At 42.0% G+C, this 22,659-nt stretch overlaps 12 protein-coding genes across 12 annotated transcripts; 8 read left to right on the top strand and 4 right to left on the bottom strand.

Annotated features, from left to right (window-relative positions):
* Nucleotides 1-1,002: 1,002 nt before the first annotated feature.
* SAMD00019534_003380 (hypothetical protein) lies at nucleotides 1,003-3,548 on the top strand (the record flags this gene model as incomplete). Its single annotated transcript, XM_012903771.1, has 4 exons — nucleotides 1,003-1,324; nucleotides 1,394-2,953; nucleotides 3,030-3,296; nucleotides 3,373-3,548. 4 exons carry the CDS (start codon nucleotides 1,003-1,005, stop codon nucleotides 3,546-3,548), a joined length of 2,325 nt encoding a protein of 774 aa, XP_012759225.1.
* A 96-nt stretch (nucleotides 3,549-3,644) lies between these two features.
* Nucleotides 3,645-4,628, bottom strand: SAMD00019534_003390 (hypothetical protein; the record flags this gene model as incomplete). Its single annotated transcript, XM_012903772.1, has 2 exons — nucleotides 3,645-4,472; nucleotides 4,560-4,628. The coding sequence occupies 2 exons, from the start codon at nucleotides 4,626-4,628 to the stop codon at nucleotides 3,645-3,647; spliced, it is 897 nt and encodes a 298-aa protein (XP_012759226.1).
* An 865-nt stretch (nucleotides 4,629-5,493) lies between these two features.
* Nucleotides 5,494-6,758, top strand: SAMD00019534_003400 (hypothetical protein; the record flags this gene model as incomplete). Its single annotated transcript, XM_012903773.1, has 4 exons — nucleotides 5,494-5,706; nucleotides 5,765-6,169; nucleotides 6,243-6,494; nucleotides 6,576-6,758. Coding segments are annotated over 4 exons (1,053 nt in total), but the record flags the coding sequence as incomplete, so codon positions are not given.
* Nucleotides 6,759-7,131: 373 nt separating this feature from the next.
* Nucleotides 7,132-7,823, top strand: SAMD00019534_003410 (hypothetical protein; the record flags this gene model as incomplete). Its single annotated transcript, XM_012903774.1, has 2 exons — nucleotides 7,132-7,350; nucleotides 7,449-7,823. The coding sequence occupies 2 exons, from the start codon at nucleotides 7,132-7,134 to the stop codon at nucleotides 7,821-7,823; spliced, it is 594 nt and encodes a 197-aa protein (XP_012759228.1).
* A 247-nt stretch (nucleotides 7,824-8,070) lies between these two features.
* SAMD00019534_003420 (hypothetical protein) lies at nucleotides 8,071-9,531 on the bottom strand (the record flags this gene model as incomplete). Its single annotated transcript, XM_012903775.1, has 6 exons — nucleotides 8,071-8,160; nucleotides 8,241-8,436; nucleotides 8,509-8,547; nucleotides 8,637-9,004; nucleotides 9,407-9,435; nucleotides 9,516-9,531. The coding sequence occupies 6 exons, from the start codon at nucleotides 9,529-9,531 to the stop codon at nucleotides 8,071-8,073; spliced, it is 738 nt and encodes a 245-aa protein (XP_012759229.1).
* Nucleotides 9,532-10,528: 997 nt separating this feature from the next.
* Nucleotides 10,529-11,888, top strand: SAMD00019534_003430 (hypothetical protein; the record flags this gene model as incomplete). Its single annotated transcript, XM_012903776.1, has 2 exons — nucleotides 10,529-11,747; nucleotides 11,839-11,888. 2 exons carry the CDS (start codon nucleotides 10,529-10,531, stop codon nucleotides 11,886-11,888), a joined length of 1,269 nt encoding a protein of 422 aa, XP_012759230.1.
* Nucleotides 11,889-12,618: 730 nt separating this feature from the next.
* Nucleotides 12,619-13,389, top strand: SAMD00019534_003440 (hypothetical protein; the record flags this gene model as incomplete). The annotated part of the gene is made up of 1 exon (XM_012903777.1): nucleotides 12,619-13,389. One exon carries the CDS (start codon nucleotides 12,619-12,621, stop codon nucleotides 13,387-13,389), a length of 771 nt encoding a protein of 256 aa, XP_012759231.1.
* Nucleotides 13,390-13,985: 596 nt separating this feature from the next.
* SAMD00019534_003450 (hypothetical protein) lies at nucleotides 13,986-15,358 on the top strand (the record flags this gene model as incomplete). Its single annotated transcript, XM_012903778.1, has 3 exons — nucleotides 13,986-14,060; nucleotides 14,130-14,744; nucleotides 14,789-15,358. 3 exons carry the CDS (start codon nucleotides 13,986-13,988, stop codon nucleotides 15,356-15,358), a joined length of 1,260 nt encoding a protein of 419 aa, XP_012759232.1.
* An 811-nt stretch (nucleotides 15,359-16,169) lies between these two features.
* SAMD00019534_003460 (hypothetical protein) lies at nucleotides 16,170-17,893 on the top strand (the record flags this gene model as incomplete). Its single annotated transcript, XM_012903779.1, has 5 exons — nucleotides 16,170-16,506; nucleotides 16,572-16,854; nucleotides 16,919-17,360; nucleotides 17,423-17,632; nucleotides 17,708-17,893. The coding sequence occupies 5 exons, from the start codon at nucleotides 16,170-16,172 to the stop codon at nucleotides 17,891-17,893; spliced, it is 1,458 nt and encodes a 485-aa protein (XP_012759233.1).
* A 54-nt stretch (nucleotides 17,894-17,947) lies between these two features.
* On the bottom strand, nucleotides 17,948-19,751 carry SAMD00019534_003470 (hypothetical protein; the record flags this gene model as incomplete). The annotated part of the gene is made up of 3 exons (XM_012903780.1): nucleotides 17,948-18,417; nucleotides 18,516-19,205; nucleotides 19,364-19,751. 3 exons carry the CDS (start codon nucleotides 19,749-19,751, stop codon nucleotides 17,948-17,950), a joined length of 1,548 nt encoding a protein of 515 aa, XP_012759234.1.
* Nucleotides 19,752-20,215: 464 nt separating this feature from the next.
* On the top strand, nucleotides 20,216-21,092 carry SAMD00019534_003480 (hypothetical protein; the record flags this gene model as incomplete). Its single annotated transcript, XM_012903781.1, has 4 exons — nucleotides 20,216-20,230; nucleotides 20,309-20,416; nucleotides 20,479-20,853; nucleotides 20,940-21,092. 4 exons carry the CDS (start codon nucleotides 20,216-20,218, stop codon nucleotides 21,090-21,092), a joined length of 651 nt encoding a protein of 216 aa, XP_012759235.1.
* Nucleotides 21,093-21,494: 402 nt separating this feature from the next.
* SAMD00019534_003490 (hypothetical protein) lies at nucleotides 21,495-22,408 on the bottom strand (the record flags this gene model as incomplete). The annotated part of the gene is made up of 2 exons (XM_012903782.1): nucleotides 21,495-21,511; nucleotides 21,616-22,408. 2 exons carry the CDS (start codon nucleotides 22,406-22,408, stop codon nucleotides 21,495-21,497), a joined length of 810 nt encoding a protein of 269 aa, XP_012759236.1.
* Between the last annotated feature and the right edge of the window lie 251 nt (nucleotides 22,409-22,659).

Below are 22,659 nucleotides of genomic sequence, written 5' to 3' on the forward strand. Positions count from 1 at the left end.
AATACAATGTGTGTCAACCATATTGCGCCTCTCTCTTTCAAACATGTGATCACACCCACAACAACAACAACCTTGTCAATTACAAAGTAACCCAACCCCAACAGCCACAAGTTGGTGTGTGATTGTGATCAGGTTCAAGTGCGATCATCTACTCTCACACTAACTCAAATGCCATTGTTTGGTTAAATATAGGTATAAATGTACTCGGGTTATGTATAAAATCAATCCAAGTATGTACTTATACTTGTTATAAATGTTAATATGCCTGGCCCCATATACATCCCTCCCTCCATCACAGATCAATATATGTATTAAGTGTGTTAGTGTGTGTTTGTGATTGATTGTAGTGTGTGTTATTGATTGGACGATTCACACACTCACACATTAACACATTCGATATAATGATCAGGTGATCACACACACTCAAACACACACACATAGAGATAAGAACAAACAAACACAATCAATCAATCAATCAATCAATGATTCACACTCACCAAAACTGTGGAACATAGGGTGATTGATTTGGCGAACTAAGTTATTATTTCCTTATCTTTTATGTTGTTGATGTTGTTGTAACACTTAATAATAATAATTAATTAATCAGTCTAATTGACATCCATCTCTTGTTGTCCAATCAACAACTCATACCACATTTATATTATTAATAATCAATAATAATAATAATCAATAATAATAATTACAACAAATAATATAATATAATAATAATTAGAAATGAGGATATCCATACTCTTGGTGATATTAACACTTGGAGTGTTGATGTTCAATGGACCTAGTCAATGTTCAGCTGCCCCTCTTGATATTGTCCAGGTGACATTCAATGAGACATATATCACAGTAGTTGGTACAGCATTGGATACAGCAATCAATGCAACTATATTGAAGGATTCGATGCAATATCCATCAGGTATAACATTATTCAATTCAACATTATTATATGTTAGTCTAAGTTCATACTCTCAAGGTGGCACGGCCAAAATCATGGTGTGTGGTCCTGGTAATTGCAAGTCCGTAGCATTCAAAACAACGACTCAATTCGTCTTCAGTGTAAACTCTATTCCAACACAAGGTGGAGTGATCACATTCGTTGGAAAGTTCTTCCAACCTGGCGACTTCTTCTCTCAATTCACTCTTGCTGGTGTTGATGTACCACTTGATGGTGCCTTAACAATTGATCCATCTGGATCCAAAGTCCTAGTCAACATGAATGACAACTATTCTGGCTACAACCTAGCCGCCTACATCTACATCAATGGAAACCCATGTGAAAACAGAGGTTGGAATGGACTATATTCCTTTGTTGGTATGTATTTGATTCATGAACTGATTGATTAAGTGAGGCTAGAGACCTAACCACTGCCCCCCATGTTAGCCCCAACAATCAAGGCAATCAACATTGTTGATAGTTATAGTTATGGTATAGAAGGAACAAGTTTTGGAAAGGATGGAGCAAAGTTGAAGGTTACTATTAATGGAGTAACAGTTGATAGAGACCCCAATGTACTCCTCAATCATACCTATATTGCCATTCCAGTCACCCCCGATTTGGCATACCCAGGTGTAAAGTCAATTGTCATCACAGTTGGTGAAAATGTTGGATCAGCCTTCAGTTACAACTTTGCTCCATTAGTGACTGCTGTTACCTCAGTACCTACATCCGGTGGAACAATTACTATAACCGGTGCATTATTGAACCTTCTAAAGAGTGATGGTTCTGCGGCTCAATCATATGTCAATGTTGGAGGTATCAACTGTATCAACCCAACTAGTGTGGGTACCGACAATACCAAGCTAACATGTAAGATGCCCGAAGGATCTGGCAAGGACAAGCAAGTCATCGTGAATATCAATGGCGTAAACTCGACCAATAATGTCCTGTTCTCATATGGTATCCCTCAGATCACATCCAATATCCAGAATGGTGCTGCCGTGACCCTTGTCGGAAGTAGTTTCGGTGATGTCAACACCGGTATCATATTTGCTGATGGAACCGTCCTCCATCCAAGCCTGGTTTATGACAATGCTGAGAAGGCTGTCTTCACCATGCCATCCACCTTGAGGAATGGCAACATCTATGTTACTGTTAGCGCCCAGAAGTCCCAGCCATACCGTCTGAGCATGATCCCCTCTGTCGACTCAATCTCATCTTCCCCTACGATGGGATCGACCATCACCATCTCTGGTCAATTCCTTTCGACTACAGACATCACAGGTGCACCACAAGCAGTAGTGATCAACACAACAGTATTGCAATGCGCCAATCCAAGGAACCCAGATACCACCTACGCCCAACTACTTTGTGATATACCAGCAGGTGTTGGAGCTAATCATCCCACCACCATCACAATTGATGGTGTGTCATCTTTGGGTGGCCATACATTCTCCTTCAATGCACCATTGCTGCAGTCAGCCAAACAGAATGGTAGTACTCTCTATCTCTTTGGTGATAACTTTGGTCCAGATGCTTCATCCCTCGTTCTCCACGCTGGCAACATGACTTATGACTCAGTTACCGTCACCAACTCATCAGTGATCGAATTGGCCATGGGTAAAGAGACTGCTATCGATATCTATGATGTCACAGTGGCCATTGACAATCAGGTATCTAGCGAGATACAAGTGTTGATCCTTCCATCAATCACATCAATTACCAAAGTTCAAACAACTGGAGGTATTGTCACAATAGTAGGATCAATGTTACACTTTAAGAGGACACCAGGATTCAACGAAACCATCAGTGATGTTATTGATGAATCGAAATATTCAATTGCACTTGGTGATAAGTATTCTTGTCACAATGTTGTCCTACTTGACAACACCACCATACTTTGTAATGTCATTCCAGGAGTTGGCAAGGACTTCCCAGTCAATCTAAGTATCAGCAACTTGACCACCTCAATCTTTGATCCAATCGTATACTTTAGTTATGAGGGTAAGTACTCTTTATCGATCCAATCTATGTTCGACCACTAACTAACTTCACTCAATCAATCAAACATAAAATTTAGCTCCAACGGTCTCTGAGATATTACAGACATGTACTCAAAATGGTGGCACTATTACCATTCGTGGATCATCACTTGGTGTACCTATTAATATTACAGTTGGTCAATTGGATTGTAACAATCCTGTTATAAGTGATGCTTACAACACTGATGTTGTTTGTGATCTCCCTGCTTGGCCATTCGGAGATGAAACTGTTCCCGAAGGTACACTCTTTGTCAATGTCACTGTTGGTGGACAGACAGGTAGCAATGAGATATTCAAATATGATTGTAAGTCATCATCATCCATCCATCTATCTATCAATCATTATACTAACAATCATATCTACTCATTTAATCAACATAGTGACCGATTTACTCAACCAAAGAGCGGCTGAGGCGAATAGACAGAGGATGAAGTGGTTGATTCCAGCCATTGTTGTTCCATCAGTGGTGGGATTGGCAGCACTTGTTGGACTGACAGTGTTCCTTGTGAAGAGACATATGAGAGACAAGGAGCTGAGAAAGATGTTTAGAAAGTAATCAAATATAATTAAATACAATGATATATCAATAATATTTGTTAGAGTATGGGATGGTCATTAATTGATTGATGGAATGATTGGGTGAGTGAGTGATCTACTTGGTCTTGTAGAGTCCTGATCCACCAGAGCCACCACCTGAACCTCCTGAACCACCAGAGCCGCCAGAACCTCCTGAGCCACCTGAACCTCCTGAACCGCCAGAGCCGCCAGATCCACCTGATGATGATGCACCACCAGTTGATGAGCTTGCTGAGGATGCACCACCGGTTGAAGAGCTGGCACCTCCAGTTGAGGCAGTTGAATCAGTTGCGGTGTTGGTAGCAGATGTACCTGTTGTGGCAGTTGTGCCAGAGGTAGTTGTACCTGATGATGCAGTCGTGCCACTGGTAGTTCCAGATGTCGCACTTGTGGTACCACTTGTAGTGCCACTAGTTGCACTGGTTGTTCCACTTGTAGTACCACTGGTGGTGCCTGATTGAGTGGTGGACTTGCCAGAACTTGATCCTCCGGTCTTGCCCGAACTGGATCCTCCAGTCTTGCCACTGCTCGATCCTCCAGTCTTTCCAGTAGATGCAGATGTAGAGGTAGTTGAGCTGGAAGTTGAGTCACATTGAGTCCAACCAGTGCAGTCACCACTGGCCCAGGTAGTCCAAGCATCATATCCCTGAGCATTGTAGACATCCAATGCACATTGAGCATTTACATTTGGATTGAACAAATCAGATGGGTCTGAACAGCCTTGGCAAATCTCACCACAGTGCTCTGGTAATATCTGCCAGAGACCTGATGCACCCGATGGATTCTGGGCATCAGTGTTCCATGATGACTCGTAGTAAGCAATACAAATGAAGTTGGTGGCCTCTTGTCCAGTGCCAAAGTATTGTTGAGTGAGTGATTGCATTTGGGAACAATCAAGGTTGGCCTTTTGGAAGTTGTCAAGTGGATGTGGATGGAATGTTACTATGAGTTGTAGTTGAGTTGGGTACATGAAGAGGAGGTTGGTACTTACAGCTCTTGATGTATTGATCATGGTGGCCAACACAATGGTTGCAACCAATATTATGTTATATTTGGCCATTATTATTATTTTTTGATTGATTAATTAGTTGTTTGATTGAAGTTGTTGTTATGATTGGGTATTTATAGTTATCGATTGGACAACTTGATGTTGTTCTCCATGGCTCGGAGACTAGTATGCTTGATACCATCAAGATGATTATTATAATATCCATTGGATAATAATAAGTTTAAACCTTTCCTTTGAACTTTGTAATAAAACCAAAGCCTAGTCCTCCCTCCACTTAAGATCCTACAGTAGTTTAGACCACCAGGGTGATGTGATGTGATGATCTTTAGACTAAAGAGGTACCTAGGATGCCAACGCTTTGAATTGACAAGTTCCTCATCCTGGCACCCAACGCCCACAACATCGAAATCTCGGCTACACGAACAACAACTCGTAAATTTGATTCGATGTGATTGGATGATATTTACAAAGTATCTATATATCTTATCTACAACTGTTTGTTACTTGTTGTATTGTTTGTTAGTAATGTTATGGAAAGGTAGTGTTTGATTACTTCTCTGAACTGTGTAACTTAATGAAAAGGCAAATGTTCATTCAACTCTCCAGGGCTGTAACCTGGTGAGTGAGTGAGTGAGACAAGGTATCTTTCAGACCCTCACACAACAGATACTACTTCAAGTATCTGAATAAACCTACTACTATTATCTCTCTCTAGGTTACATTGACGATAGGTATAACGATCGAGTACTTGTATGCATTCAACTTCATTCAATTCAATGTTCAAGTTCGAAAGGAAGTGAGTGGGCACTTGTGAATTCGTGAGAGTGAATGAAAGTGTCCAGATATTTGTTTGATCTTATGAATCCACGTGTTTTGATGAACCTTTGTAATTGCAAAGACAAGAGAGGTAGAGAGAGAGATAGAGAAGATGAGTAATTTGGAATCATCAATCAATGGTTACCCAACTAATGAAGTTGGAACAAGTGGCTTTGCTGTCTCATTCAATGATATCAAGGAAGCCTATGAGAGGATCAAACCACACATCCACAAGACTCCAGTCCTAACATGTCAAAGCATCAATGAGATAGCAGGCAAGGAGTTGTTCTTCAAATGTGAGAACTTCCAAAAGGTATGTATACCTCTTGATTGATTGATCAATCACACCTAACCAATCATTCGTTGAGTAGGTCGGTGCATTCAAGTTTAGAGGCGCATGCAACTCTGTGTTCAAGCTGAGTGAGGATGATTTGAAGCGTGGAGTCACAACACATAGCAGTGGAAATCATGGTCAGGCATTGGCATTGGCTGCCAGGATGAGGAATACAACTGCTTATGTTGTAGTGCCAAAGAATGCTCCAAAGATCAAATTAGACGCCATCATTGGCTATGGTGCCAACGTACATCTTTGTGAGCCAACACTACAGGCAAGAGAGTCTGGTGTTGAGGCATTGATCGCTCAACATGGCTGCAAGATGATCCATCCATTTGACAATGCCGATGTCATTGCTGGTCAAGGAACTGTTGCCATTGAGCTCCTCTCTCAAGTTGAGAACCTTGATGCCATCATTGTTCCAATTGGTGGAGGTGGTGTTGTAAGTTTGATTGATTGATTGATTGGATCGATGTGATGGACTTGGAACTGACTCAAACAAACAATCAATCAAGATGTCAGGTGTAACGATCGCTGCCAAGACCATCAATCCAGATATTAAGATCATTGGAGCTGAGCCATTGGGTGCAGATGATGCATTTAGATCATTCGAGAAGGGTGTGAAGCTTCCACATCGTGATAACAATCCAAACACTATCGCCGATGGTCTACTCACAACTGTTGGTGATCTCACATTCCCAATCATCAAGTCACATGTCCACTCCATTATCACTGTCGACGACAACGAGATCAAGGCTGCAATGAAGGTACGTGTCCATCATCATCATCCATCAACGATCCATGGATTACAACCATGAGTAACTAACATCAATAACATCATAATGTAGTTGGTATGGGATAGAATGAAGATAATCATCGAGCCATCATCAGCCACTGTTTTGGCAGTTGTACTGAGCGAGAAGTTCAAGGAGAAGTATGGCAACGATGGCAAGGTCAAGAGGATTGGACTTGTCATCACTGGAGGCAATGTGGACTTGGAGAAGTGTCTATCATTCCTTACATCTCCATCATCATAAAGTAAAGTGTGGATTCATCCCAAGCAATCCAATCCAGCCGAGTCCATCATTCACGACGGAACTTCTGATTGTTTTAGCGAAAAGAAATATTTTTATTTTATTTTGATTTTTCAGTGTGATGGTTGGGTGAGGAGTGCGTGCGAGAGGTCTGTGCTCTGACTCGCGAGTCCTCGTGCGATACTCAGTGTGCATGTGATAAGAGTGATACACGATACTTGTCTCTTCCTTTTTGTTCAATCGAGATCACAGTGATACCTGTATGTATGAACTATGCGATAACAGCATCAATCCATCAATCAATCCAATCGACAATCAGGGAATGAACAGAATCTAACTTGTTGGAATCATCAATCCATACAGAATCAAGATGCTTACCACCAAGAAGAAGATTGTTAAGCCACCCGGCAAAGAGCCAACTGAGCTCGAGAACTCTGTTGCTCAGGCTCTCTTGGATTTGGAGAACTCCAACGACTTCAAGGAGTTGAAGAACCTCCAGATCGTCTCCGCCAAGGAGTTCGACGTCTCTGAGGGAAAGAAGGCCATCGTTGTCTTTGTTCCATTCCGTCAGCTCAAGGCTTACAACAAGGTATGAATGAACCAACACAAACAGATGATAGCGAGCGATCATACAGGTGAACACAACATACTCACTCACCAATCAATCAATCGACGACAACATTATAGATCCAGCAAAAGTTGGTTTGGGAGTTGGAGAAGAAGTTCGGCAGCAAGAACGTTATGATCATTGCTCAGCGCAGAATCATCCACCAGGTCTCCTCCACCAACAAGGTCAAGCAGCAGAAGGTCCCAATCTCGCGTACCATCAAGGCTGTCCACGACGCCATGTTGGAGGACCTCGTGTTCCCAACCAACATCGTTGGCCGTAGACTTAGATACAGACTCGATGGCTCCAAGCTCCACAAGATCTATTTGGACCGTAAGGAGATCACCGTCACTGGTCACAAGTTGGATTCCTTCTCCGCCGTCTACCACAAGTTGACCGGAAAGGACGTCGTCTTCGAGTTCCCAGTTGCCTCTGACAACGCCGCACAGAACTAAACGACATGTGGTGCATAATCACACTCTTACATCATCTCTCTCTCTATTATTGTTTCGCTCACTTCCTTGATACTTCCATCACACATGTCCATGTGATTGGACACACTTGATTGAGACCTAGTTTACAGTATAAACTCTGAATGATTTATTCTTGCTCTACAATGTGCAGACTATATTGCTGCTCGCCTTACAATGACACAACTACACTCCATCACATCAATCACCAATGGATTGATTGAGTGTTGGTTTACTTCCTGCTGAATCTGTCATTCAGGGTCCTTGGTCTCTGGTCACGGTCAGCCACAGTCTTCCTGGCGGTGGAAATGGTTTTCTGTCTCTGTTGTGCAGTAGAAGGAGAACGAGAAGAAGGTTGAGGTTAGCTATGAACATCATACACATACAAGAGGATATACTTACAACAACCTCTACAAGTCTTGCTGGCTTCTTAATGGCTGTGGTCAATGCTCTCTTTGGGGATGCAGCGATGGCACTGGTCCTCAAACTATTTCTGGTCCTCAAACTGGAAGTACCTCCCAACCTGAGGCTCTTGGCACCCAGTCTGCTTGTTCTGAGGCCACCGCTTGTGGATGATGATGACGAAGAGCTACCACTGCTGAATGATTGTTATGGAGATGTAAGTATAATGTCAAGTGGAATACATGTGCTACATATCAACAATACTAACTTTGTGATTTGGATCTTGATCTTGTCTGGGCTGATGGGCCTGTGATGATAGAGAATGAAGAAGAGGTTGAGTAATGTGAGTATGAGATGTTGAGGAGGAGGCTTGTTGGCATTCATGTGGAGACATACTTGGCGGCAGTCTTGACTGACTTGCTTCCGGTCTTGGCGACCTTGGCTGTAGTGGCGGTGTTTCCTCTGGTCAGTCCTCTTCTTGATCTTCCATTGCTATTGTTGTTATTGTTGTTTCCGTTGTTATTGTTGTTTTTGTTGCCATTGTTGTTGCTGTTGTTGTTGTCATTACCGCCTCTTCCGCCTCTTCTGCCTCTTCTCGAGTTGGTGGCGGCTCTGCTCTTTGGCTTTCCTCCTTGATCATTGGAGTTCTTTTTGTTGTTATTGTTGTTGCTCTTGTTCTTCACGGGTAGGGAAGGATTGGGAGATGAGAGAATGAGTTGGGACGTCCACTTGTTAGTGCCCTGTCTGATGGTGGCCTTTACACCCTATGATGACAATGGCAAATGAAAAGCAGTGCTGCAATGTGATTATGAATGATGATGATTGATGACGACGATCAACAACAACATCATATGATGTACATAGACAAAGTGGCTGATAACCATGTTAATCATGCATTTGTGCTATACTGACTGACACCCGCCACTGCAGCCAGTTGACTGACTGATTGAATGACGCATTTGACGAGTGGGGCATCGTCCAGTGATCGTCGTCCGTTTGCCAATCAAGGCTGTCTGTCTTTTGATCGTTGTCACTGCAGACACACCGCTGCACTGCCACACACGAATGAATGAATGCATCACATCATGATATATAGATATATATAAAGCCAGTCCTTATCATAGGGTTGTAGGTTGGAGGCAATGAGTTGAAGTTTAAGTTCTTACTGTTTTCTTGGAGTCCTTGATGATCTGGTCTGTTTATATTTGTTTGTTTGTTTGTTTGTTAGTTAGTATACAAATACACATCATCATAAATATAATATATTATACATACCAAGAGTCATGTTCATTTGATTAGCAGAGTCCATTATTTATATTGTTATGGAGTGTGTGAATGAGTGATATAAGTAGTATAGTATTAGTTTATATTATTATTATTATTATTATTATACACAACAAAGTATTTGTTTGTTTGTTTGAGATAGAAATAGATAGAGTAGTAGAGATGTGAGTTGCAACTGATCATTCAAGTTGGTCCCAACTGCCTCTTGGTGTGTGTGTGATTCTGTTGAGGCAACAATCAAAATTAATTAGTCTTTTCACCAACACATTCACAACTCCATAGCTGACATGTGATGTGTTCATACACCTAGTGTCGAGAGAGACAGATAAATGTACATTTAAAACTTGTGTGAGTTGGTTCAATATGATTCACGTGAGTTCATATGATATATCAGTAATGGATAAAATACCATTAAACTAGGTGGAATGTAAAAAAAGTAAACAGTATATATATGGTTTGGAATATAATATAATATAATATATAATATATATATATAATATCATTGTGAGGGTTAGATTATATAATTTAATAGAGATATCATTGATTGATTGATTGATTGATTGTTTGTTGGTTGGTTCAATCTGGACAACCTGGATTGAGTGCTTGTGTGTGTAGTTGTCCAACAACCAAAAAGACGAGTCGTCAAACAAGTGCTCGATTTGACACTTAATTTATAGTCTTCGCTCATTCATCATACATATACACAAATGATGTTACATTTATCCAATCGTTTATTATTGTTGGGTAATAGAGGATATACAATAAGACCTACAACATCATTATTATCCCCATTCATATATAGTATATCAACATATTCATCATCATCATCAAAGATTGCTGACAATGATGATGATGACAAGGTGGCAGCTGAACAATGGCAGAGACTAAAGAAATCGAATAAGGATAAGACACATATGGCACGAGCGATGGCTGATCTCAGGGATGGCGACAGTGAGATCAATCGAACTCTGAAAGCGAAGCGCGAAAGTTTGAGTCCAGAAGAGATGACCAAACTGCGACAAAAGATTGCAAAGAGGGATCATGGCAAGAACACCGCCATGTCAAAGAGTACAAGGGCCGACAAGATAGAGTTTAGCAAACTGCCGCCTAGCCAGAGAGGTGCGCCAGGAGCAGGAGGAGTGGTGGATGTCACACAAGAGATTGAGCGTGTAACAATCGAGAGCAAGAGAGAGCGATATCAGAAGGAGCAGGAGGAGAGAGAGTTGCACGAGTCAAAGGACGAGCAGTATTATAAAGAGGTGGCACCAGGCATATCAATCAATCCCGCACTGTCACTGGTGAATAGACAACAGGTCGTGGTGACGAGTGGCACCGACGCCGCCGACGTCAGCCAGGCCAACGAACTGGCGGTGCGCTTTGGTCTCGACTACGTGCCCCTCCACCAACTACAGACCATGCCACAACAATTGTTCACATATCAGCTCGCGCTGGCAGTGGCCAGCGGCCGCCTCAGTCTGAACGACCTCGAGCTGTACGAGGGCAAGTCAGGCGGTATCCGTCGCAAGATGACCTGCGAGGTCACACTGGACTTCACCTCTGGCGAGCTATTCTACAAGATCAAGGAGAGGACATTTGCCAAGTCGCCAATGGTGCGCTCTGTGCGCTGTCCCGAGGTGCCCGCCACCGTGCTCGATGTCACGGGCGGCCTAGGCAAGGACGCATGGGTGATCGCATCGTTTGGAAGCAAGGTCACAGTGGTCGAGCGCAACCCTATTCTACATTACTTCTTGGAGTGTGCATTGGACAAGGCGAGGAAGAATCCCGCGACCAAAGACATTGCCGCACGCATCACATTGATCAAGGCCGACTCTGTTGAGTATCTTTGTTCAATAATCAATCGCGAACCATCAGAGCAGCCCGACGTCATCTACATGGATCCAATGTATCTGTCCAAGTCGGACAGTGCCAAGCAAGCGCGAGCGCTCTCCAAGAAGGACATCAGGGCCATCAGGAAGCTGGTGGGTGGCGACAGAGAGTCCAAACTTCTCTTTGCGCTATCCAAACGTATTGCACAGAAACGTATCGTCTGGAAGAAGCCCAAAACAGTAGCGCCAATCATTGGTATCGACACACATTATTCCTCATCCGACACAAGATTCGACGTCTTTATAACCGCCACCAAGAAGGTGGTTAATCCTGCCAATGGCGCCGAGACCACGACCGACCCTCGCAGCAGTAGCAGCAACAATAGTAGTGGCAATAGTATTAATGTGGACCACATCGAATCATTTCAATAACATTAATATTATTCGATGATTATTTCAATGATCAGTCACATCACATCACATCACAGATGGCTTGGACAACAAAGCAAAGGGTGAGGCAATGTCCTGTATCCATTAGATAGTATCACCAAGACCTGCTCCGAGCTCTGTCCAAGGGTACAACCAAACAAACCGCTTGCAGTACAAGTCCAACCCCGGCTAGAGAGAGAGGCGGTTCGCTGTAGAAGTGTCTCTTGGTAATCAATCACATCACTCGTGGGGGTTTGGGGACATGTACAGTAGTGTGTCCACCCATCAATGCACTCCGGAATGATGTACATTGGGCATGTGAGTGCCCACAACCGACCAGCTGATCGATATCACCAGTGATCCCCCAATCAAAATTGCACACCATCATTCGGGTGGGGGTCAGGTCGATCTGATGTAATCATCGAGTGAGTGCACTATTGCACCTGTTTGGGGGTGTCCTTAATGATGGATAAAGAAATTGGGGGCTGTTACTATTGTTGGTGGCACCTTGGCCTCTTATGCTCCCCCGAAGTGTATACTGTGCATCCCACTCTGATCAGTCTTAAACAACCAATACAATGATTGGATGCGAAGAGGTCCACTCCCACCCAATCTAGTAATAGATAGAGTAACTGAGAGAGAGAGTGATTAGAGTGATGAGGGAGGTGTAGGGAAGTAAGGTCCAGATCATCAATGATTGATTGATTCAACTGTTAGTCAGTCCATCCAACAACAGCAACATCTTCATCATTCATCATCCAACTTGGTATTCAAACCAAACAAAGACTTAATTAATAAGTTACTTAGTTAATTAGTAATACTACACAATATATAATACTATGTCTGACACCGTTCAACGTGATCTATCCTCAGTTGCCTACTACAACTACTTGATGGCAAACATTAAAATGAGGAGTAGTGAGAAGGGAAAGAAGAAGTCCAGACCTTCATCCTCTTCGCCATTGTCATCATCTACATCATCTCCAAAGAGTCTAATAAGCAGTCAAGATCAAGTACCTGTTGTTCCAAGTTCGCCAACATCCACATCTACAAGCCCTGTAATGCCAATGTCGATGGCCAGACATAGCCGAGCTCATTACTATGACCAAGTTGAACCAACACATTCAACCCGTACCCTAGTTCCAAAGACTGCCACGAGCAACAAGGATATATATAAGTTGAGTCCTGCACACCAACATCAACAACAACAACAATATCATAGACAACAATACCAACATCAACTACAACAACAATATTATCAACAACAACAATATCAACAACAATACCAATATTTTAAACCATCGGACAATATGACCGGTGGCAAGTATCAGACTTCAACTCGATCGTCATCACCAACTTCATCATTATCATCACTATCGACTCTATCATATTTATCATCACTATCATCCTCATACTCTCCAATTTCATCACCAACTCTATCATCCAGTGGTAGTAGTCCACTAATGCAACATCAACAACAACACAAGTTGTACAACCTACCGAAGTTGAACAGAAGCTATGAGGGCAGGAGAGTCAACAACAACAACAATTCACAAGAGATAGCCAATGGCTATGAAAACAACAATGGAACCATTGAGATAATATATTAAACTACGACCATTATTCATTCATTCCTTATTATCTCTTTCTTCTTTCATTCATTCTTTCATTCATTCTTTCATTCATTCTTTCATTCATTCTTGCAAACCTAAACTTGCAAGTTTAGGACACATACACAAGCATTATCATGCGTAGACAACACGTCAAAGTGAGTAAAAGGAAGGCACTGTCGATGCCTTCTACACGTGGACAATGAGGCGCCAATGTTTGGCGGTTGAAGATGTGACTCAGCCAAAGTTGATGTTGGCTAAATTCCCAATTTGGAATGAGGATTGAATTTCAAACAATTAAATTCGAATTTTTGAGTGGGTGATTGGAAGAGATGTGAGGAAGAGGGGGTGAAAATAAATTAAATTTAATTTACAAAGACAAGTTCTCAACAATCTGTGCACTCTCACCTTCTCTCCCACACTCAACTACTCACCTTTCACCAACCCAGCTCAACAACAATAATATAAACCCCTCAACTCCTTGCTCACTTCATTATTCTACTACCTACCTGTTTAATTATTTGTATACTTATCTAATAGATATCTCTAAACCTACTATTGTACACATTCTTTAATTTAATTACAACAACAATATCATGCAAATTTTTGTGAAGACACTCACGGGCAAGACCATCACACTGGAGGTCGAGGGCTCTGACACCATCGAGAACGTMAAGACCAAGATCCAAGACAAGGAGGGAATCCCACCCGACCAACAACGTCTTATTTTCGCCGGAAAGCAACTCGAGGATGGCCGTACCCTTTCCGACTACAACATTCAAAAGGAGTCAACTCTCCATCTCGTCCTCCGTCTCCGTGGAGGTATGCAGATCTTCGTCAAGACTCTGACCGGCAAGACCATCACTCTGGAGGTTGAGGGTTCCGACACCATCGAGAACGTTAAGACCAAGATCCAAGACAAGGAGGGAATCCCACCCGACCAGCAGCGTCTCATTTTCGCTGGAAAGCAGTTGGAGGACGGCCGTACCCTCTCTGACTACAACATCCAGAAGGAGTCAACTCTCCACTTGGTGCTCCGTCTGCGTGGAGGTATGCAGATTTTCGTCAAGACCTTGACTGGCAAGACCATTACTCTTGAGGTCGAGGGTTCTGACACCATCGAGAACGTCAAGACCAAGATTCAAGACAAGGAGGGTATCCCACCTGACCAACAGCGTCTGATCTTTGCCGGCAAGCAGTTGGAGGACGGCCGTACCCTTTCCGACTACAACATCCAGAAGGAGTCAACTCTCCATCTCGTCCTCCGTCTCCGTGGAGGTATGCAGATCTTTGTCAAGACCTTGACTGGCAAGACCATCACCTTGGAGGTCGAGGGCTCTGACACCATCGAGAACGTAAAGACCAAGAATCCAGACAAGGAGGGAATCCACCTGACCAGCAGCGTCTCATCTTTGCCGGCAAGCAGTTGGAGGATGGTCGCACCCTCTCCGACTACAACATCCAAAAGGAGTCCACACTCCACTTGGTGTTGAGACTCCGTGGAGGTATGCAGATCTTCGTCAAGACTCTGACCGGCAAGACCATTACTCTTGAGGTCGAGGGCTCTGACACCATTGAGAACGTCAAGACCAAGATCCAAGACAAGGAGGGTATCCCACCCGACCAACAGCGTCTGATCTTTGCCGGCAAGCAGCTCGAGGATGGCCGCACTCTCTCTGACTACAACATCCAGAAGGAGTCCACCCTTCACTTGGTGCTCCGTCTGCGTGGAGGTATGCAGATTTTCGTCAAGACCTTGACTGGCAAGACCATCACCCTTGAGGTTGAGGGCTCTGACACCATCGAGAATGTCAAGACCAAGATCCAAGACAAGGAGGGAATCCCACCCGACCAGCAGCGTCTCATTTTCGCTGGAAAGCAGTTGGAGGACGGCCGTACCCTCTCTGACTACAACATCCAGAAGGAGTCAACTCTCCACTTGGTGCTCCGTCTCCGTGGTGGCCAGTAACTTCCCAGCCAACAACCCTATCCAATAAACCCTCATATTTCATTGGATCAACTTCTTACTGCGTGTTCAATTCATTCTCATTATTAGTTTCAAGGTTCAGAGAGTCTCTTCAGACTGTAATCGCGATTGCCACTTTCCATCAGATGGTGACCTGGTGTGATTGACTGATTGATTGACTATTATTTGTGTGAAAGTGGGGTATGAATAAATGTGATAGTCTAACCCCAACCGAGTTACATTCAGGTAAAAACCAGTGATCGATCACCTGCAACCAATCATTAACCCATACTTCAATCACAATCAGTGTCATTATTTCAAGACCAAACTTTATTACACATCTCTAGATACAAACAATACAATGACACACCATAACTCTGAGGGTCATATCAAAAAATCCAAGCAGGTAATCCTAAACAGAGGTGTCTACCAGCATCGAAAGTGCCGTGATGTACTCTTCCTCCTTCTCTTCTTGGCATTCTGGGGAGGCATGATAGTAGTTGCACAGTTTGCCATAAGGTCTGGAAACCCCAAGAGGTATGTCCTAATGTAGAGAGATGGTCTACATTCTAATTATAATCATAGATTGATATATGGAACAGATTACCAAGGCAACACATGTGGCATTAACAATATTGGCAGTCTACCGACAAACGAATCCAAGGACTTCACAAATGAGAAGTACCTCTACTTTATTTATTATACTGCATTGGCATCTTATAGAACTATTTGTGTGGACAGGTGCCCTACTGAAACATATTTGGAGCCGACAAATGAGACACAACTGATATGTGCCTATGATACAGTACCATCGATGGATGCAATATTCCCAAATGGAACATGTATGGGTACAATATCATCGGCACCATTCCTCAATAGATGTGTTCCATCACAGTTGGAGGAAGCAACAGCCACAATCATAGACAAAATATTCAATTTGATCAGTGTCAACTTTGGAAGTATTGCCAACAAGATATTCAGTTCAATCGCAGAACATTGGCGAATCATTGTATATGGAGCACTGATAGCGATGGGTCTAGGACTTCTTTGGATATTCCTTATGCGATTCTTTGCTGGTTTGATCACTTGGGGAACAGTACTTGGTGTCTTGGCATGCTTGGGACTACTCTGTTACCAACTCTACTATCAATGTATGTGTATTTGTTGGTCTACCATGGTGAGACAGTACTAACATCAATCAATCAAACAAATATAGGGCAAAAGGCACAACATACATATGATCAGATACCTCCCAATCAAAGATTATCCATCCAGTATGATAATGTGATTGCACTCAAAGTTATATTTATTGTTCTTTGTTGTATATCAGGTATACTTGCACTCATTGTATTGGCCATGTTCTCAAGGATTAGACTTGCAGTTGGTATCATCAAGGAGACAAGCAAAGCCATTGGTATCATGCCATCAATCTTTGTCTTTCCAATATTCATCTTTGCCATTCTAGCAGCTTTCTTGGTCTACTGGACATTTGTTGGATTGTAAGTTGATTACATTCAAAGAGTTGTTTGATGACTGAAATTAATACCAACCCACAACTACAAGGTATCTGGCCACCAGTGGAACAGCTAGTTACACTACGGAAGGATTGTTTGAAGGATTCAAGGAGAACAAGACACTTACATACTTCCAATTGTATCATTTCTTTGGTCTATTGTGGACTTATGCTTTCCTGATGGCAGTCAATCAATGTACAATCGCAGGTTCAATATCATTATGGTATTGGGTACAGGACAAGAGTGATACACCATACTTCCCAGTGTGGAAGTCCTTCTACAGAGTGCTCAGGTATCACCTTGGTTCATTGGCACTTGGTTCAATGATACTTGCCATTGTCCAATTCATCAGATGGATGCTTCGTTTATTGGAGAAGAAGTTCAAGGGTAAAGAAGCATTCCTGGCAAGGTTCGTCGTGTCATGTCTCAACTGCATATTCGGCTGCTTTGAAAGGTTCATCAAGTTCTTGGACAAGAATGCCTACATCATGGTAAGTATGATTGATGACGTGTTGTGCCGACCAATCCTAACAATCATCACTTCAACATTTAGATTGCAATCTATGGATATTCATTCTGTAAAGGTGCAAGAAGAGGATTCTCATTGATTGTTAGCAATGTGTTGAGAGTGGCAGCAGTTGGAGTAATCAGCTCGTTCATATTGTTTCTAGGACGAGTGTTTATTACAGTGTTGACAGTTGGAGCTTCACTCTACCTATTCATGGAAGTGGATCATGATGGATTCTACATTGCTCCAGTTATCGTAAGTTGATTCAACTCTTCTTTCGAGATTCTTTGTCACTGACTCATCCTCAATCAATCAACCAATTCAATGCAGCTGATTGGATTCATTGCATTCTTTATATCTGGTGGCTTTATGTCAGTGTATGACATGGCCATCGATACAATGTTGTTGTGCTTCTGTGAGGATTGTGAGCGCAATGATGGATCAGCTGAACGACCATACTACTGTCGCAAGTCACTTAGGAAGTTTATCGATGGTGGAATAGGACCATGTTGCTAAAGCAACAACATAGCAGCATTCATATGTTATTGTACATTGGTAATAATAAATACATTAATGTGGCTTGGTCGTGCCTAAGTTATCGTCGCCAATCTTGTCGTCTATACACTGATGTTGCTGCTGTTGCACATGAGCATTGCTCTGTTCATTCGCCAGGTCGACTTGCTCGCGATCTAAGCTCACGTTAAGTTGATTGGTATCATCAGTACTACTGTTGTTGTTGTTGTTGCCGTCTATTGACATTGACAGATGGGCTGGTCCATCACCCTCTGAGCTGTTTGATGATTGTCTTAGTTGTACAGCAGAGAACAAGTCGATTGATGGATACTCAGTCCTGAAGTGAGCCTTGAGCTGTCCAAGCATTGGCAAGAAGAATGATATCAGATGACCAGTCTCGCCATTGGGTCGTGCGAACTGTTGCTGTCGCTGTCCGAATATCTCTTTGAGATCGATCCACTCGAGGTACAGCTGGTCGACATTAGACATCTCGTTCTTATCCACATCGAGGAAGCGTTGCGGCAGACCTTCGTCATAGAGTCAATCTTCAAAACGAACAACATGTACTTTGATCGAGGAAACCAGAACTTGGGAACAGTGTCTGATTGAAAGTTTGATCGCACACTGTCGATTCGGTCGCCAAAGATAAAGGCTGTCTCCTCGTTGAACTCGCGAGTGGCCGTGTCGACAGCCGTCTCGCCCTTCTCAACCTTGCCACCAAACGGCAGGAAGAGTGTCGCTGGATCTGATGGATGTCTCTTCTTTGCAGATCTATCCTCACAGCCCATGAGCACCTTGATTGTGTTGTCATGCTCAGTGTACACGAGTACACCAGCAGCTTTGAAGTATGCATCGATTGACGGTGGTATCTCCATTAACTTCATATCTTTCTTGTACATCTCTTCGAGGAAAGGTCCTGTCTGAGGCTGTTGTCTTCTGCTTCCTGTGTCGTTGTAAGGATGATGAACACCACCAGCACCAGCACCGCCCACGGCATAGTTGGTGTGTTGTTGTTGTTGTTGTTGGCCAACAACATGCTGCTGCATGCCCATGCTTTGGTCATAGTAGTTGTTGTTGTTGTTGAATGATGGATGTCCAGCAAAATGGTTGGGACCACCGCGATAGTTGTAGGTGTCTTGGTAGTGCGGGGCTGGTGGTCCACCATAGCCATTAATGTTGTTGTTGTCATATTGATATCTTTGTTGTTGGTACAGCTCTGCAGGAGGAGGTGGTGGTGGACCGCGATTATAGGGTTGTCTGTAATCATAGTCATATCCATAGTCATTGGGACTGCTCCTGTTGTTCCTACTCCCACCTCCATAACTGTTGTTGTTGTTGTAATTGTTACTACGTCCACCACTGTTTCTATTACTACTATTGCTGCTTTTKTGTTGTAATCTTTATATCTGTTGTTGTTATTGGTGTCATCTTTGTTGTATCTGTCTGATGATCTGTCATTGTATCTTGTGTTACTTTGATCATTGTATCTGTTGTTGTTGTTGTTGTTGTTGTTGTCATTGTATCTGTTGCTATAGTCTATTGGGGCGTTGTAGTTGTTGACATGGTACTGTTGTTGAGGTTGTTGTTGAAGTTGATATGGTCGATATGGAGGAGATTGAGGCTGTTGTTGAGGAGGATGGCGTTGGGTTGGACGATATGATGTATTATATTCCTGTTGTTGATATTGTTGTTGTTGTTGTTGTTGTTGAGGATAGTATTGTTGTTGTTGTTGTTGTTGTTGTTGATAAGGGTGATATGGTTGTTGTTGTTGTTGTTGTGGCTGTGACTGATGTTGTATAGGTTGTTGTATCGGAAGATCCAGTTGTTGTTGGTTCGTTTGTTGATGATATGGTTGATACATTCTTTTCTTAAATGCAATACGTTTAAGTATGTTATTATACATTGACTCTCACTGTTGAAGTGTTAAAGTAAACATATGTATGATATATTAATATCCGTTATGAGTTGTAGTGTCAAGGACATGTAATCGTTCGTCTTTGATTTTTTGAATGAAAGTGTTTCTTTGTTTGAAAATGAATAAATAATTAAAAAAAATTAAAAAATAAAATATCTGATATATTCAAGGTAGTGATCTAACCATCAATCTTACCTTCAATACAATGCAATGCACAATGTTTCTGACCGTCTTGATTCATAAACGACACATGAGTCAATCACTCATTCGTTTAGTTTAGACTTTCATTGTCACATCACAACTTATATGAATAACAAATGAACCTAGTGAGATCAAGTACATCATCAATAACAAAGAATGTTATTTCTTTGTTCTCAAGACAATATAGTACACAACAACTTAATGGTAATATGAATAAGGTCTATGTATGTATTCATTCATTCATTCATTCATCGGTGCATTGGATTATCCAAACTAAATAATTGATCAAACAAAACATCCAGGAACTTAGAACTTATTCAATATCACTTGAGAACTGGAACAACTTTATCGCATTGACTCAAGACCACATTCATCTGAGGACAAAACATTCTAAACTATGTGGCTATTGGGTATGTACAATACCTGGAAAGTATGAATGGCTCGCTTTCCTAACTCATTCTACTCAACTTAGATGTCTGAGCTTGGTGGTATAAATGAAGTGGTACACTTATGGGAGTACTCATCATTGGATGACCGTGCTAAAGTACGTTATAATCTAAGATTCGATAAGGAGTGGAATGAGAAGTATATGGTCAATATGAAACCATACGTATTGAAACAGGATAATATTGTATTGAGAGAGTTCAATTGGTGTCCATTATCAATGTCACCCAATCAATTGGAATCAAACAATGTCTGGGAGTTGTCAAGTTTCTCAATTAAACCAGGTAATGTTGGTAAATGGAGTGATGCCATATCCAAAGGTATCGATACCAGGAAGAAGCACTCATTACCCAATGGAATGTTCTACAGTGAGATTGGAAAGTTAAACACTGTATTCCAGCTGGTATGTTATGTTAAGTCTCCTGGCTCTTGGCTTGTTCGATCGTGCTAACTCATATATACATCACTCAATCAATCAAACATAAAAAGTGGTCATACAACAACTTTGAGGAGAGGACCAATATTGTTGAGGCAGCCTTGAAGGATAGCAAATGGAGCCAAGCCGTCGATGATTCATTGTTGGTCACAACCTCAATGGATAACAAGATTTTGGTCCCAGTACATTTTAAATCAAAGCTTTAACATTACTAATAGTAATAAATATATTGACCCAGTACCAAATATATATAACATTAATCCAAAATTATTATTATTTATTCTTTGTGTCTCTTGTCCCAGAACCATGTTGACTTGTTTTGAATTGTTGGATGATCTTGGATACATTGTCTAAGTTTGTCGAATTCTGGTTCTGATTGGATATCATTTGAAATTGATATTCGATTGAATATATTATTGGAAAATGGTTGTATATTATATAAATATAATAAATATCTATTCCTATTCAATTGTTCAATCAACAGTGTTGTTAAATCAAAGTCACCTTGAACATTATTTGATGATAATAATAATTCAAAATTGAACGATATTGATATTGTTGTTGACTGATATTGTCCAATGAATGGAATAAAGTAATTGAGTGGAACGTCAATTAACTTGATATGCTGTACATTGACCAATGATGATTGAATGAATGAGTTTAGTGATGGTGAACACTCTGCAGGCAATGGATCATTGAGCAGCCAAGGTGTTGAGAACATCAGTTTACGAAGTGGTCTTGTAATGATTGGAATATGGCCACGCAGTGCAATCGAGAGTTTGGTTATCTTGTGGCCATCACCACCAGACAATAAGTAGTCCAATGTTTGATCGCCAAGTGCTTGCTTGGGGAACTTGAATGTGTCCAACGACCTGTTGTTGACCAGGTATTGATGGAGTGAGCTCAAGAAATCGGATTCAATAATCATCTCTTGGAGATCCCAATCGACCAGAGGCAGGTAGATGCCGAGCCAGCGCAGCTGGGGCATGCAGGCCAATCCATCAAACAGTTGTTTGTGCTGTAGCATCAATCTCTGGACGAAATACGAGCATTCATTATCGTAGTAATAGTTATCAAACAGGTTGAGTTTTGTGATGTTGTTGAAGCATCCACTAAAGATGAGCGGGTCAATGAATGTTGTCTCCAGGTCAGCGGTAAGCACAACCAATGTTAGACTACGAACTTTGGCAAACATTGGTTTGGCGCTCTCAAGCATTGCCAGACCCTTTCCACTCCTGTGATTGTCCACGTAGATGACCAAGCCCAGTGTATGAGGTTGAAAGAGTTGTTGATGCTGTTGTATTTGTCCGCTTTTCAACGACGCGAATACATCGAGAGGGCCATAATATGAGCCCAAGTCCGGAGATATCAGATGCCTGTCAGTCTCTGCATCTAGAGGCTTATAGTAACCTGATCCATTGAGAGTGTCTATTCGTATTATATTGCAAGGTAGACTGTAGGGTGTAATATCAAATGTAGCCATGTTGTTGTTGTTCTTTTTGTTGTTGGAGTACAGTTGCATCGCTGAGAGTGTCAATGATGAACCTTGGTATGGTATTCGAATGTGAACGGTATCATTGAGTGATAAAATGTATGAGTGCCATCTCTTTGAGACAAGATTCATAGATAGTCTCCATCTTCTTGATACAGTGCCTTGACCAAGTCCAGCATTGCCCCTCCATAGCATTGCCGCTATCTTATGTTCAATAAGATGAGGTAACGTCATATCCATATTATTATCTGTTTGTGATGTCATCTTGTTGTTCATCATCA

The sequence above is a fragment of the Acytostelium subglobosum genome, assembly GCF_000787575.1.
Source record: "Acytostelium subglobosum LB1 DNA, scaffold: scaffold1, whole genome shotgun sequence".
Taxonomy (NCBI): domain Eukaryota; phylum Evosea; class Eumycetozoa; order Acytosteliales; family Acytosteliaceae; genus Acytostelium; species Acytostelium subglobosum.